Raw genomic sequence first — 16,071 nt, forward strand, 5'->3', positions numbered from 1 at the left:
CTGCTTGGGCCAATATTTACTCGCCCGGGGGTTAAATCCACTCGCCCGGGGTGAGCAAATGTATAGGTTTGTCGAACACTGGTCATTTTTAACACTAAAAAACACTAAGAGCAGAACATGTCTAGGGGGCAGAAGACTTGAAAAAAATTAAAGTAAATAAGGCACCTGGCCCTGATGGCATACATCCAAGAGTTCTCAAGGAGTTAAGCTCAGTAATAGCCAAAACATTATATTTAATATTCAAGGACTCCATTTCCACAGGCTCAGTGCCACAAGATTGGCATAAAGCAGATGTGGTGCCTATGTTTAAAAAGGGAGCTAGATCACAACCGGGAAATTACAGACCTGTAAGCCTGACTTCAATAGTAGGGAAACTACTTGAAGGTTTAATACGGGATAATATTCAGGAATACCTAATGGAAAAGAAATTATTAGTAATAGTCAGCATGGATTTATGAAGGATAGATCATGCCAAACTAACCTTATTTTTTTCTTTGAGGGGGTAAGTAGGAATTTAGACCACAGTAATGCAGTTGATGTGGTCTACTTAGATTTTGCAAAGGCTTTTGATACTGTTTCACACAAGAGGTTGGTGTACAAAATAAAGAAAATTGGACTCAGTAATAATATATGCACCTGGATTGAAAACTGGCTAAAGGACAGACAACAGAGGGTTCTCATAAATGGAACTTTTTCAGGTTGGGCTAAAGTCGTGAGTGGAGTACCTCAGGGATCGGTACTGGGACCCCTGCTTTTTAACTTATTTATTAATAACCTTGAGGTTGGGATAGAGAGCAACGTCTCCATCTTTGCTGATGATACTAAATTGTGTAAGGTAATAGAATCAGAGCAGGATGTAATTTCTCTTCAGAAGGACTTGGAGAGACTGGAAACGTGGGCAGGTAAATGGCAAATGAGGTTTAATACAGATAAATGTAAGGTTATGCATTTGGGATGCAAGAATAAAAAGGTGACTTACAAATTAAATGGAGATATATTGGGGGAATCCTTGATGGAGATGGATTTAGGAGTGCTTGTAGACTGCAGGCTTAGCAATAGTGCCCAATGTCATGCAGTAGCTGCAAAGGCAAACAAGATCTTATCTTGCATCAAATGGGCAATGGATGGAAAGGAAGTAAACATAATTATGTCCCTTTACAAAGCACTAGTAAGACCCCACCTTGAATATGGAGTACCATTTTGGGCACCAATCCTAAGAAAGGACATTATGGAACTAGAGAGAGTGCAGAGAAGAGCCACCAAATTAATAAAGGGGATGGACATTCTAACTTATGAGGAGAGGCTAGCTAAATTAGATTTATTTACATTAGAAAAGAGGCGTCTAAGAGGGGATATGATAACTATATACAAATATATTCGGGGACAATACAATGAGCTTTCAAAAGAACTATTCATCCCACGGGCAGTACAAAGGACTTGGGGCCATCCCTTAAGGTTGGAGGAAAGGAAATTTCACCAGCAACAAATGAAAGGGTTCTTTACAGTAAGGGCAGTTAAAATGTGGAATTCATTACCCATGGAGACTGTGATGGCAGATACAATAGATTTGTTCAAAAAAAGGTTGGACATCTTTTTAGATGGGAAAGGTATACAGGGATATACCAAATAAGTATAAATGGGAAGGATGTTGATCCAGGGATTAATCCGATTGTCAATTCTTGGAGTCAGGAAGGAATAATTTTTTCCCCTTAATGGTTTTTTTTGTTTGCCTTCCTCTGGATCAATAAGTAAGTATAGATATAGGATAAAGTATCTGTTGTCTAAATTTAGCATAGGTTGAACTTGATGGACCTATGTCTTTTTTCAACCTCATCTACTATTTAACTATGTAACATTACATGAGTTAAAGCTCTGAGGGGATGGCTGCTTTAAGAGATGTTCACGTCAACTTTTTGTGTGTCTGTTATTTCAGATATAAAAGTGTATTTTTAAAGATCTCCAACTGCAAAACTGGGGCAAAACCAATGCAAAAAAGCTACACCACATCCATGGAAAGTCACATTGTGTTTAATGGGGTTTCTTTACTTTCCTTTGATTATTATGATGCTAATGTTTTTTTTCAACATTTGGGCGAACTTCAAACTTTTGTGCATATAGATGCATGGCGCATTGCAGTGGGACATACACAATGCACCGGCGGAAGAAGCTGCCATATTGAATCAGCCACTTGCAAGAAGGGGGCAGAGCTACTGCATCCTCACCTGCTGGTGAGCGCCAGTAGTGCAATGCAGGCTACATCGGGGCGTTTTTCTGTCCCACGTTCAAGAGATTGCTTAGTTCACTCAGTGAGTAAAGACATATTATACAGAGCTTCAGTTTCCCTTATAGAGAATGTCCAAATGAAATAATTTGGCCCATGTTTAGGAAGCAGTGCTATTGTATAGGATAGTTTGTCAAGTTAACGGGCTGTAAGGTAACTTTGCTCATTCCCTTGCCAAGCAAACCTAGTTTTCATCACTCATACAAACTCTGCCCCCTAACCCTCAAGGACTTTTTGCAACCTTTAACTCGCTTCTCTGCTCTATTACACCTGTATCCCCTTAAACTTTCATGGCCCAAGAGCTCGCCACCTACTTCACGGACAAGATTAAGTAAATCAGACGTGACATTTTTTTTATGTCAAGCTCCACACGCAACGTCTGCCTCTCCTTTCACACCTAAATCCACCCTCCGCTCATTTCCCCCTGTAACTGAACATTAGTAGGCCACTCAGCCTACAGTAGGCCACTCAGCCTGAACAGTAGGCCACTCAGCCTACAACCTGTCCCCTTGATCTTATTCCCTCACATCTCCTCCACTCCCTCTCTGGCACACTAAGCAATAAGAAAGAGCAGATCAGTGAGTAAAAACACTGACACTGAGTTGGAATCAGGGGAGTCTGGTTCAATTCCCAGAATTAGCTACAAGTGACCTCGACAAGTTACTTTCTCTCCCTGTGCTTCTGGCACCAAAATCATAGAGTCCCATTGGGAGAAAAGCGCCATATGAAATAAAGTTATTATTATAGTTTATAAAAAATAAATAAAAACTGAGCTTTTTGGGGATTATGCCTTGTGTTTTGCTCAGTTTAAAAAAAAAATGACAATGTTCAATACGAACTTCGTGGTTCGGATTGCAGAACCTGCATTTGCAACTCATTCTACGCAACTCCTGATCCTTCAACCCTAGAACCCATAGTGATAACCAAAAGGAGAGTTCTTCATCATTGTAGCTATTGGCGGATTGGTTTAACCCTTTGAGTGCCCCAAGATGTCGCTACTATGTCATGGGGGTCTGGCACTCAAGGGGCTCCCAAGATGTAGTAGCTACAGAAAACCAAAATAATGCTTGTTTTGCTAGGGGAGATCGCGCCTGGTCTTATGGAGAACGTGACACGATCAAACCTGATGAGGAATGAAAGGGGGATGGGCATCATTAGTGATGGAGCGGTCATAGGGTTAAGGAGAAATTGGGTGAATAAAGGGGTCATTTTGAAGAGCCCCGATAAAATGTTGGTTGGAAACAGGTGTGTCATGTCTGCTTTGGTTTCCCAGTATTCCAGTCTCTGATTCGGCTGCTGCCATGTTCTGGACATACAGATATCCCCTCTTTATTAAAGCGTCACATGTGACCGCCGAGGGAATTCTTGGTCCTCAGTCAGGAAAAGTATTGAAACGCCTGTGACAAATGCCTTGTTGCGACACAGTTTAATTGCATGAGAGCAGCTACTGTGAATAACCAAAAATACTGAGGGTCTTCTGTTTATAAGCTGAACTCTCAAGTCCAGCATATCATTGAGAGATAAAAAGAAGAAGATAAAGACTTCCCATGCAAAACCACAAGCTACAAGACTTTAACCAGTTAAATGCTGTGCATCAGCAAAACCGTAACCCCATCAATGCTGTGGACCTGCAAGTCAAATCTATCAATCTACATGTATGCTAGGATATAGATTTTTTTGCAGGCACAATGAGCGGCTTCCCCCAAAGTGCTTACAATCTAATTTTGGTGCAGAAGCTCACAAGGAAATGACACTGGGGTTCGAACTGGGTTCCCCCTAGATTGTTCCTACCACTAAGCTACGCCTTCCTGTAGTACTGAAGGGGTTAAGAAAATAACAGCCAATTATACCATCTCGAGGGAGAGGAAATGAAAAGAGAAATCCAGCATAGGTTATAAAAATAGGTCGCTCCCTTCATACAGCAGGCTCATTATATTAATTAAACATTATTAGTCTGATGGAGATGGGCAGGACTGCAGCTGAGACGGTCTGTAAGTGTGCTTTCTTTTCCTGCAGGCTCCAGGGTTCCTGGATGTTAACACTTAAATACAGACCAGGTAAGCATTGGAAATATCAAGTAGTGCTCTCTGTGGGGTTTGACAGCCGTCATTAAATAGAATGAAGTAGCGGCTTGAAAACAAGATGCACATCTCACGTTATCAGTCCTTTGCCTTTGAGTAAAGCTCCAGTTGCACACTCGGCTTTAACCATTTCCCTGCCACATGGTCCAGCTTGCTATTGGCCCCCGTGACGCAGGGGATTTAAATATGCGGAAGTAGAGGCGGCAGCTTCCCCCGTTATGTATTTTAGGAATTAGGGGGGCACAGCAGCTTAAATGAACAGCTCTGGGGATCCCCTGCTTCGCAGACAAGTACAAAGGGTGGGGGGGGGACTACTTCTTTAATCTCTATTTTGCCTAAAAGGGAAGAGTGTTTGTGGGAGGCTGGAAACAGAGATCCTCAGCATCATTATACAATACACCAGGCTGCTATGAATTAGAATGAGTTGTGGGAGGTTGGAGACACATTGAAATTCTCGGCATCATTATGCTAGGCATCCGTTTCAAAGGGAGTGAAAACACCTTCTCCTCCTGTAATGATGCTATAACCCCTTCAGTGCCAGACAGCTGAGCAACGCATTGCTCTGCATTGAGCTGCCGGTCCCGGTGGCACTGAAGAGGTTATAGGTTTGGTTGCTATAGCAGCCGTTTCTGAGTGGTTACATTAGTTAATGTATGCGATTGTAAGTTCTGCTGGGAATCATGTACATTCTCACCTTTACGGATAAGAAACCATTCCAGAAGGTTAAACACTGCACTTTTAAGTTCATTCCCACATAGGAAATACATAAGCTATTGACATTGATATGTTCATTGACATAAAACTAAATTATATATATATATATATATATATATATATATATATATATATATATATATATATATATAAATCTGTATTTTTTAAATGAAAAAGAATATCATTATTACTGTTATTGTTTGTAAACTTTGTAATCCTGTCACCTTTCCTAGTTGGGTCTCTAGCAGAAATGGGGTTTAACAATGATTTAAATAGTTATACAATCTAACAGGAGTGGCCAACTCCTGTCCTCAAGGGCCACTAACAGGTCCGGTTTTAAGGATATCCCTGCTTCAGCACAGGTGGCTCAATCATAATGACTGAGCTAGTGATTGAGCCAGCAGTGCTGAAGCAGAGATAACCTTAAAGGCTGACCTGTTGGTGGCCCTTGAGGACTAGAGTTGGCCACCTCTGCGATATACATTGGTTTTTAAACAAGGTATAAATCACCAACATTTAACCCTTGAAACACTGGGGAGTTTGAACTTTCAGCTGGAGAACAGATACGATAACATGCTTGATAATCAATACCTATTTTACTTTTCAATCAACAAATCAATCAGTTGTGCTACAACTGCTTGCAGGCACCCCTGAAATATTACAGTCATACAAAATGAACTTACCGGGCAGAGGCCCTGAACTCCCCAACCAGGGGCTATTAGGATGAAATGACCATGTGAAATCAGCATTGATATCATGCGCCCAGTTACACACGTCCTCCGAGTGGTCAAAGTTGCAGTTAAATCCTGACGGGAACTGAAAATCTTTAGGAAAAGAAAAACAGAAGGTGAGAGGTTTTGCTATGCTCATCCCCCCTATGTCTCTTTTTTTCGCTAAATTGCTAGCACTGCACAGGGGATGAAATCCGCCTCTACTGGGATGCTTTCAGCCGGCTCACATTTCACCAGGCTTCTTAAACCTGGCATTAGTTTTGATAGAACGGAGCTCACCTAATCCCACAAACAAAACAAAGCCAGGAGGAAAAGCCGGGAGCCTCCGGCACAAATAAGCAGCTGGAACCTGCCACAGCAAGCACACATCTGTGTATGTATGAATGGACAGTGCGCTGTGCATCCTGATGCCACTTAGAAAGAACATGTGTATAGTAGTACTTTGTATGTATTGTGTGCTCGTTTTTACGGGGGCCTAAGAGGCAACCGGCAAAAGCAGTGCCCATTTAATCTCTTGATCTTGAGTATTTTAACCACATTTTTCAGGGCTGCCCAGCATCCAAACTAAAGTTATTCCCAATCCCAGCATTTAATAAAACAATAGGTTTCTAACACTTATATAGTGATTTGTTCCAGGGTTTAGGCAACTGAATTTCAAGCGCTTCCTCCCACTTCAATGATTAGCAACTTTAATCCCAGACCAACAGTCCAAATAAAAAAAGATATCACCTAATACGGAAGAACTCATTTATTCTGCACTATCGCAACTGGACTAACACGGCTATTTTCTGCTTTATATATATATATATATATATATATATATATATATAAAATAAACACTGACATACCTTCATTCCCTGCACAAGACTCCCCACACTCTGTAGTCTCCTCCTCTGCTGCATTCTGGGTGGTGGTCTCTTCAATCTTAATAGTGGGTTTGACTGTCTCTGAGGTAGGTTTTGTTTCTGCAAAGAGTGATACGTCAGTTGTAGCGAGAACTAATAACAAGACACTGCAGCAGTTCTGATATCACTGTCCAGATCTGCACTTTACCAAAGACAGTACACTGCATTCGCTGTAATGTAGGACTTATAGGGTTATTCCTTAAACTGTCATAAAGCACTAAAATAGAAACATGGATATGGAATTTGTCATAATATTTGTATTGATGAACTCCTCCTTGACTCCTATTCATATTTCCCAAACCACAAGCTCATGCACAAAGGGCAACATCGGTGTGAGATTCCTTGGTACAATCATGCAAAAACACCCATATCAATGTCATTTTCAGCCCCTATTGTACAGTAGTGCTCACAGTTTCCTTCAGGAAGAATTCCCCATGAATACAGACTGCAGAGGGAGGGGTGATGTGTAGCTAGAGTACACTAGAAAAACTAAAAACTCTCCTTATGCCTTCAACTGTACAATATATCAAACTCTTTCATGGCAAGAGGGGGTCAGACAAATATGCATGGTGTGTGTGTGTGTGTGTGTGTGTGTGTGTGTGTGTGTGTGTGTGTGTGTGTGTGTGTGTGTGTGTGTGTGTGTGTGTGTGTGTGTGTGTGTGTGTGTGTGTATATATATATATATAATATATATAAATATTTAAAAAACTTAACACTTCACTGCCACAGAAATCAATATATATATATATATCGTATATAGCAGCCCCTTTCAGCACTGGGGTGGTTACACCCTGTTGCCATTGCATTATTCTACCCGTGTGCTGTATGCCGAGAAAGTGACTCAAACATGAGTCAAACGTGAATGGAAAAACATCACAAATCTGTGATGTGAAGATAATTTGCGTCGTTAGCGGAAAAGACTGGATGCTTTGATCCGTGGTCTCTGTTTGGCAAGAAGCTTCGTTTTAAACCAACAGTAGTTTGGAGACTTTGTTCCAGTTAGCAGGTCTGTTGTTAACACTGAATAACAAAGACTGCAGCAATACTATAAAAGGGAAAGTATTTCTATCTTAGCTGGGATCAGCAGATGGCTTAAGCTTCAATGCCAGGATGCCTACTTCTATCTGGTGCGGGTTTTCTAACGCTGTCTTCTCATGAAAGAAATGTGTGTTCAGTCAGAGTTTAAAATGTAAATACCGCACTGTAAAGTAATGAAAAGTATCACTGTGTATCAAGGTATCCAGTGTATCAAAGCTTGAATACTGTACACTGAATTGAAGGTAGACGTCTTTCTGTGCAATCTGTTTCTTATAAACTGAAGCAGGGGGTCTTCCGTTCTTACTGCAACTTCCATAACTCTATATCCCCCCCGACTAACCCCCCAGTTCCATAGATTCTGATTTCACCCCTCCAGGAAATTTAAAATGGCTGCAAGCAACTTTCATGTCTACATGCCAATCAGGCTTGGTAGCATAATTGTGACATGCTGGTGGAACACGCTTCTGTCTCTAGAACATTGACCCTTTTGCTGGCTAATACCCATAATGTTGATAGGATCCCAATAATAAGCAGAAGCAGTTTAGATCTTGAGAAGTGATAATCCGGATTGCTATGTGAATTGCTGTGTTAACCCCAGCACTGCTGGAAGCACCTGCAACAATATGCTCTGCAGCTAGTGGGCTTAAAGTGGAATTCAAAGCACATGACTGGAATGCCCAACTAAAGACTGCACCATCTGCTCATTCTCTCATACACATGTGTACATTTCTCCTTTCCTGTTACAATTTGCCAGAGAACTCACTCAACACCCTGTATGCTTTCCCGACATTCAAATGCAGAGATTCCCAGTATTCTCCAGCTAATGCCAAAAAACAGCTGCTTTTAGAAGCCAAACTCACTGTAAAAGCTCACGATAGGAGGAAAAGGATGATATCAGAAAGCACACTGCACACCAGATGCTAATAACAATTATAGACTATGGGGACATAGTATATGGTAGAGTACCCCAAACTGACCATAGCAAACTAAACATCCTCTACAACTCAATATGCCGCCTTGTCCTACAATGTAACTACAACACTGCGAAATGCTCGTGATCCACTTAAGAACACGATGTTGAATGTTCGGGATCGTAATGGATAAGCTGTGATAGGGTAAATATATATCCTGTCAACAACATATGTGTGGATGTGTGCATCCACAGCTAGGGATGAATATAAATATCCCCTGCCCTTTTAATAAAGAGCGTGGACTGTAGGGTCTATTAATAATCAACTGTAAACGAATAGGTGCCTAATGGATATAAGTCCCTGGTCATAGGTAGGTGTATCATACCCACGTACTCTTGCCTGGTCTGCCTAATTGTTGTATTTGTATAGGGTCTGGTGTCTCCCTAAATACAGAGGAGAATATCACTATTACAACAAACCAGTGCAACGATGTGCACACACCGTTGTTATTCAGACATTGACTCTGGCACAAATCTGAAAATAATAGCTCAACATAGATAGGTTGATCAAGTGTACAGAACAAGTAATCGAACCGATTCACCGTGAGTTAGATAATAACCCTAATCGGTCTGGAGGCTACCCAGAAAGCTTGAGGGGCTGGTTGTAATGCAACCTATAGTAAGTACCCCACACGATCTCACTTAGACACACATGAGGCAGCCGTAGTGCAGTAAATAGGTTATTCTGTGTCATGTACTAGGAGAAATGTAGAGAGTACGTAGCCCAGTGTTCCAGACTCAAGGTCCAACAGGAGTGAGAATATGTATTACCTGCTGTAGTCAGCAATAGGATAGATCGATTTGACTGATCCCTAATTGCGCCCTTAAACCGTCAAAGCTAATATACCTGGAGTAATAGTATAAACTGAGCAGGTAAGTGAATGGACTCTCACTGTACCCCTACAGAGTCTAGTGGCTATTAAAGAAGTATGTAAGGTGACCCTTAATACCATAAACAAATGCACTAGTGGACACTGAAGACAGCCGTGGTACAAATACTTGCGTGTCAGGACTGCATAGCCTCGTACGGTGCCTTGTGTATGTACAATAAATAGTTTGTTACCATATAAATCAGAAACACGGAACACTCAATTGTGAATATGTGAATCTTCGTTGCCTACTACAATCAGCAAACTCGGTGATGAGTCAACTAGACCCTAGATGTGCCCTTAAACCATCATATCTAGTTTACTTAGAGCAACTGGATTGTACGCATGCAGTTGCTAGACGGTTCATTTCTCGTTAGAGTGTGAACCCAGCGTGCGCACCCAGATTGTCAACACGCGCGTTTTACGTAAACACGCTTTTTCAAGACGGGGGCAGGGGGGAAGGTCCCATCGAACAAGTGCTCATATTTATAGCCCTACCACACGCTGCACTTATCATCTGAGATCTGACTGTTCACCGTTCCAAGGTTAAACAAAGCTCCTTCATCTCTTTCCGTGCACCTCACAACTGGAACAATCTACCCGAGACTCTCAAAGCTGCCACCAGGCTAAATTCTTTCAAGACTTCAGCTGTCTCACATTTTAATCTTGTCTGTAACTGTTACATACGCCCATAATATATATTATCTCTAACTGTCCATGAAATGTCTTTAAATATAGTGTACAAGCTCTGTTCATTTAATGTAACCATGTATTGTCATCATAACTATGTGCCCAGGACACTTGAAAACAACAGGTAACTCTCAATGTATTATTCCCTGGTAAAATATTTTAATGTATACAAGAAATAATTATCCTTGTAGATTTGTTGAAGGCTGTGATAACTTTTAGATAACCAACATTATAGTGTAAAGAGCAGCTTTGGAAACCTCACAGGTTTATTCTGCAAATCCACTGTGATATTTATGGAGTATGCCACAGCATTCAAAGAACAAAGTCGTTTATCTTATGTATAAACCATGTTCCAAGTCTTGAATCTTTAAACTTTAGATAGATTATGAGTCCCCTAGTATGTTTTGTATTTTTTACACACCAGTACCATATTTGTGTGAGATTCTGAGGGGTCTATATATCAAAGCAGAAGAAAGTGTGTTTTGACACATTTCACAGTTTTTGGGGAGCAGAGTTGCGCATTTGCAAAGGCAGTTTCTTGCATCTGACGCCCGATTTTAGATTTACGCCACTTCAGAGATGGCAGATTTTTGGGGCAAACAAAAGGGGGGAAAGAATGGTGCACAGAGACGCAGAATGTGAAACAACTCATTATAATCCTCATTTTAACTCGCCCTCAACTTCGCCTACTGACACCCACAACGTTGCAACACGGAGCAGACAGGGCTAAATTGGAGCAAAGTACTTTAATTCATATGGCAGGATGAATATGCTGTTGTTTTGCACCCAATTTGGCTTGATACATAGACTTGTGAATGAGTAGCTCAGTGGCAATGTTACTGCCTTTCATGCAGGTACACGTAGTTTGGATGCCAGTGTTGGCTCTCCTTGTGACCTTTGGGTAAGTGTATTTATCTTCCTATGCCTCAGACACCAAAATGTAGATTAACTTTTTGGGGCATAGAGACCCATATTTACTAAGCAGCCTTCTGCCACCATATACCTTCCAGTGCAGCAAGACACCTTATATCCTATTGACTTCAATGTGCTGTGAGGTGTCTACCAGAGACGGAATGGGTCTTGTGGCAGAGCACTGCTTGGTAAAGATGGGCCCTTAAGGTCAGAGCTATAAAATAAAAACATTATTATTCTCAAGAAGTGCCATGTCTTGGCACACTTCAAAATGAAATTCCTGCATTTTTTCATTATTGGCGCGACCCGTCATATTCTCTTTGAAAGAACACACATTTTGTTGATGCAGCCCTTTAATAAAAATGCTCATGCTCTCTATGGAGGTTCCCCTTCTTTGGTCTTTATTGTTTCGCAGATATCTGCTCGAATTTGTACGTTTTTTAAGGACTACAAACAACTCAGCCCTTCCCTTTCCTCGGATACATTTGCCTTGCTGCGTATCAATTCGTTTTGTGTTCCATACAATGTCTCTCTTCTCCATTCCTTTACAAGCGCGTGGAGAAGATGGCACCACTTTGACACGTGCAGCAAGAGGAGGTACTTTTCTGTGTGCGCCAATACCGTAGCGAGACTTTTACCGAGCAGACTTGTGCGAGGACTTTTTGGTATTGGAACTTTTGTATTACATCATATATAGTGCTGAATGATTCCCTTGGGTCACAACAGGGTTACTTAAGAGTGCTTTCAATTTATTTGTGCCTTCCGCAAAAACGTTTTGGGGGCATTATGACTAAGAAGCAGCCTTTTTAATACAGAATTGCATGGGTTGTATAGAATTGCAGTAATAAGAGCTAAACTCCCGTGATGCATTGCCTGGCATATCACAGGTTTGAGTCTGTGATGTATTGGTGTGAATGGGAAATAGCCAGGAATAGAGTCTAATTAACAAGCGGAAGACAGTGGGGGCATTTCCTTTCCAATGAAGCTGTGACTCACTTTATAAATAGTTACTGTAAAAAGGAAGCCTGCCCACCATGGAGAATAATGGGAGGGCAGCGGTCATGTCATGGCTCAAGCATATCCTAGGCCTTGAGTGACAATGCTATAGTGCGCTAAGATAAGTAGCCAAGTAAGTCATATGAGACACTCTGAGTCCCTTATCTTGTTGGGTAGGTAAACCCTCTGAGGTATTGTTCCAGGTATCTGCGGCCTCCTTCGAATTCTATTTCATGAGTGTTATAGTTCAACTTACAATGTCCTTTTTTCTAACGCTTACTACCCAATAAAACTCAGACTAGGGCGCGTGTAGGGACTTAGGAAGGGCAGCCATCCCAGACCTACAGCTGGGACCTACCGAAAGAAAACATATAGGGGAACGACGAGGAAGACCAACAAAGGGTGGAAAGCACGAATGGGAGCAGGAAAGCTGTCTGCCAGAGTATTAGGGCCAGAGCATCATGCTCAGTTTAAAAAGGAAGGTTTTGAATTCCTTTCTGCATGGAAGTAAAGCTTCCTGATTTCTTAAAGCTGTAGGGAGCTTATTCCACAGTGTTGGGGCAGTTCTTGAACAAGCTCTCCCTCAGATTTATTGACCTTACTCCGAGGCTCAATCAGTTGAGGGGCGATGGCATTTAATACTTTAGGGATCTGTTCCGGGGATTTACATTTTTTTTAAACATACTAAAGCAAACAACCACTGAAAAAAAAATATTTTGATAGACTTTTTTGTTTCATAAAACAAACTGGTCTGGCTCCCATTTAATAACCACTTATTATGCTTCTAATAACTTCCTCACATCCTCCTAATACCCTTATTATAGGCAATTATCCTATGTTGCTGAAGGAGAGGCTTGAAAGGCATTGCACAGAGCCCTATGCAGAAGCCAAAAGTGATGGCTAGCTAGTTGGGCTAAAAGAGTATATATATTATTAGCAGACATCATCTAGAACACTGTGCACAATTATATATCTCCAGATGGGCTAGAGAAGGAGGACTATGAAAGAGCAAGGTGTGCACGAAAAACATCATGCAAAATGATCCCACCTTGTACCAGCATGGCAAAGCAATGAGAGAACCTAATGCCTCACGGGTATAAATAAGAAGAGAGAAGATTTGTTAGCAGAGAGAGAGAGACAATTTAGAACAGTGAGTCCATTCCTTAGAGCCAGATGGTTTTAGATTCAAGGAAGCAGAAGAAAGAACCAAAAGGGTAGTACTTCACCGATACGGTAGTGGACGCGTTGATCTAGGTATATTAAAACGAAGAAAGTGGGTATATAAGACGTGTCGAATAGTCCATATCTGCCATCAATTTCCATGTCATTTCAGTTGTTTGATTTCATTTGTCACAGCGGCACACTTACATGCCCCATGCTGGTGTCCATAAAATGCCTCCAATGTACAGCTTTAAGAACACCTGATGCATCCGGGTGACGACAGAGCTGCTTGTGTTTCTCGTTATAGTGCTGCAGCGTGGAACGGTTGCTCGAGATAATGGAAAAGAAACGATTGGATGCTGCGGTGTGCGAAATAGAAAGTGAAAAGAGGAGAAAGCCCCCCGCCTGAGCCCAGAGCAGCAAAAAGCGACTCCAGACCGAGCCGCCCAGCAGCGCAGTAATTGAAAGCAGATGCTTGGAACTTCAAAAAAGATCTATGCAAGACACAGGGCATCACCGAAAACAACGGAATACATCAGAGAAAAGTTGCGCGTTGGGAATGAAACTTCAGGTGCTTTGGGTTCCTGTGTAATCGCATTTAGCTTTTGAACCGGAGCTGTCCTTTTATAACGGCCTTATACAAATCTTCTGGCAGTAACCTTATCTCTTCTGTTTTCTGCTGCTTGCAGGGAAAGAAGGCGAGGGGACAGCAGTAATGACATGGAAAGGCGGCAGTCACGGTATTCAGTTCCAGAAGAGACCGACATAGTGCAAAGGCAGTTTCTCACTGAAGATATACAAATAAACCAGGCTAACATACGAACACCTTGTTGCTTTGAACTGCGTTGCTGGCGCCTCTAGGCTGCTAACGGGTTACACGGAGCCGCTCTGTTCCAGGTCAATGTTATACAATTCTTGTCTGCTCTCCGTTTAAGGGGAACGTTTCAACTCTCCTCCTGCCTGTAATGAATAGTGGCACATGGCTTGACAGGCCCCTTTGGGCATTGAAGGGGTTAAGAAAGAGCCAGCTCATTGGGGATGAGTCACTTGTGTTTTCCTAACCAAAGCAATCTGGAATTTGCAGTCTCGGTTTACCATCAGATGGCAACCCATTGGGGACTTGAAGACCGTGACCAGAGTGCCTCTTCCTTAGTGACCCAGAGTGATCTGATACCTTCAACCTTTAGCCATCGGCACCTCAGTGCAAAGCTGGCCGGCTATTAACCCCAGCCAAAAGCACTCCGGTTTCTGAAACCCTGGCGGAAGAGGAAGCATCAGAAAGCTGGCAGCTGTCAGGCTCACTCACATAGTCCGGAGATCACGAGGGGCATGTAAAATCAGGGCACATTTGTTTTCGTCGTCGTCTTCTTTTTTTAAAGGAAGAAAGAGGTGAAGACAAGCGGGATTAAGACATCAAGTCTCACATGTCCGTGTGCAGAATTCAAGGGGTTAGGGGCTGCAAATAACTGCTTTCAAAGTGCGATTGTGCCCGGAGAACATTTGCACTGCATTCACGCTTAATTATGGTAAACGTTTGACTGTCAAACTATTACGCTGAAGGAACTGTCTATTAACCCCGCCACTGCCAGGGAGACCAACAATGCATTGAGTGAAGGCGCTTGTAATCTGGAGCTACGTCAGTAGTTCGCGGAAGATGTTACTTGGCGCATATGTAATGATAATACAATGTATTGAAAAATATCGTGATTTCCGTGTGCAAATTTTGGTCCCACCCTTTCATGCCATTTGATCTTCCAAGTAAACATTTTCCGGGAACGATACCAGGCAGATATAACATTGAAAGAGAAGCCAGGGGAAAGAATGTCTATAATTACGAAACAATAAATCAATCATACTCTGTGTACATTAGATATAATAAACTTTTTTTTTAACGCAATGACTCAGTTTGCCAGCACTGAAGTAGTTCATCAAGTTTTCATATAGCTAACACAAATTACTTCAGCTGGGTAATTCTATGTTTGACGAACATAACTAGAGAAAAGGTTCCCACCCTTTGACATTGTGCACCCCTCTGCTAGAAAATATTTGTTCTGCGACCCCTTAATTAATAAATCTTGCAGCCTTCTCATCAGACTATGGCTAACACAACTGTTAGATGGATCCGAGCTGTCTATTACTGCGGGAGCTTCCAAAGTCATGTCCCACAATGCCTTGCCGCTGTGGATGCAAAGCATTGTGGGGAGCGACTGCTGGAATTGACAGCTATGCCACCCACGCTAAGGTGCAGTTTGCACTCACTACTACCACTACTACTGCCTGGGATACATATAATTTGGGGGGCGAACCCATTGGAGACATCTCCCAAACCTCGGGGAATTCCCGAACCCTCTGTTGGGAATCACTGAACTAGAAGAAGATAATGACACTTAAGATGCTAGAATTAATCGAAGACATTGTTATCTATATGAAAAGTATTTCCACCTATTGTAAGTACTCCCCATTTTATTGCCACTGTAACTTATTCGGATTTTCTGAATTCTCTACAAACTAATTTTAAAACTCATCTCGGATTCCAACTTTGGAATAAGAGGGCCTGGAAATTCAATATCAATAGCCTGACAGAAAACTATCGGTGGAAGTTGAAGTGAAGGATGTGATCAGGATGAGCATAGAATAGTACAAGCATTTTGTAAAAGCCGTATATTAAGGCCTTTTCCGTTATACTTCCTGCATTGGGAACTCCCTGAGATGTGTTTTACAGA

General features: G+C 41.8%; 1 protein-coding gene and 1 long non-coding RNA gene across 3 annotated transcripts in view; one reads left to right on the forward strand and one right to left on the reverse strand.

Moving 5' to 3' along the window:
• Window positions 1–16,071, reverse strand: part of NRP2 (neuropilin 2) — a 115,312-nt gene that overhangs the window by 33,672 nt on the left and 65,569 nt on the right. For both annotated transcript variants that reach the window (XM_075608546.1, XM_075608548.1), the window contains exons 11-12: window positions 6,656–6,772; window positions 5,760–5,900 (exon numbers count right to left, since the gene is read on the reverse strand). In XM_075608546.1, the coding sequence (XP_075464661.1) occupies window positions 5,760–5,900; window positions 6,656–6,772 (258 nt within the window). The remainder of the gene's footprint in view (window positions 1–5,759; window positions 5,901–6,655; window positions 6,773–16,071) is intronic.
• LOC142499353 (uncharacterized) lies at window positions 4,163–15,355 on the forward strand. The gene is made up of 3 exons (XR_012802652.1): window positions 4,163–4,338; window positions 13,656–13,919; window positions 14,038–15,355. It is a non-coding gene; the product is annotated as an uncharacterized LOC142499353 (long non-coding RNA).

The sequence above is a fragment of the Ascaphus truei genome, chromosome 7 (genome assembly GCF_040206685.1).
Source record: "Ascaphus truei isolate aAscTru1 chromosome 7, aAscTru1.hap1, whole genome shotgun sequence".
Lineage (NCBI taxonomy): Eukaryota > Metazoa > Chordata > Amphibia > Anura > Ascaphidae > Ascaphus > Ascaphus truei.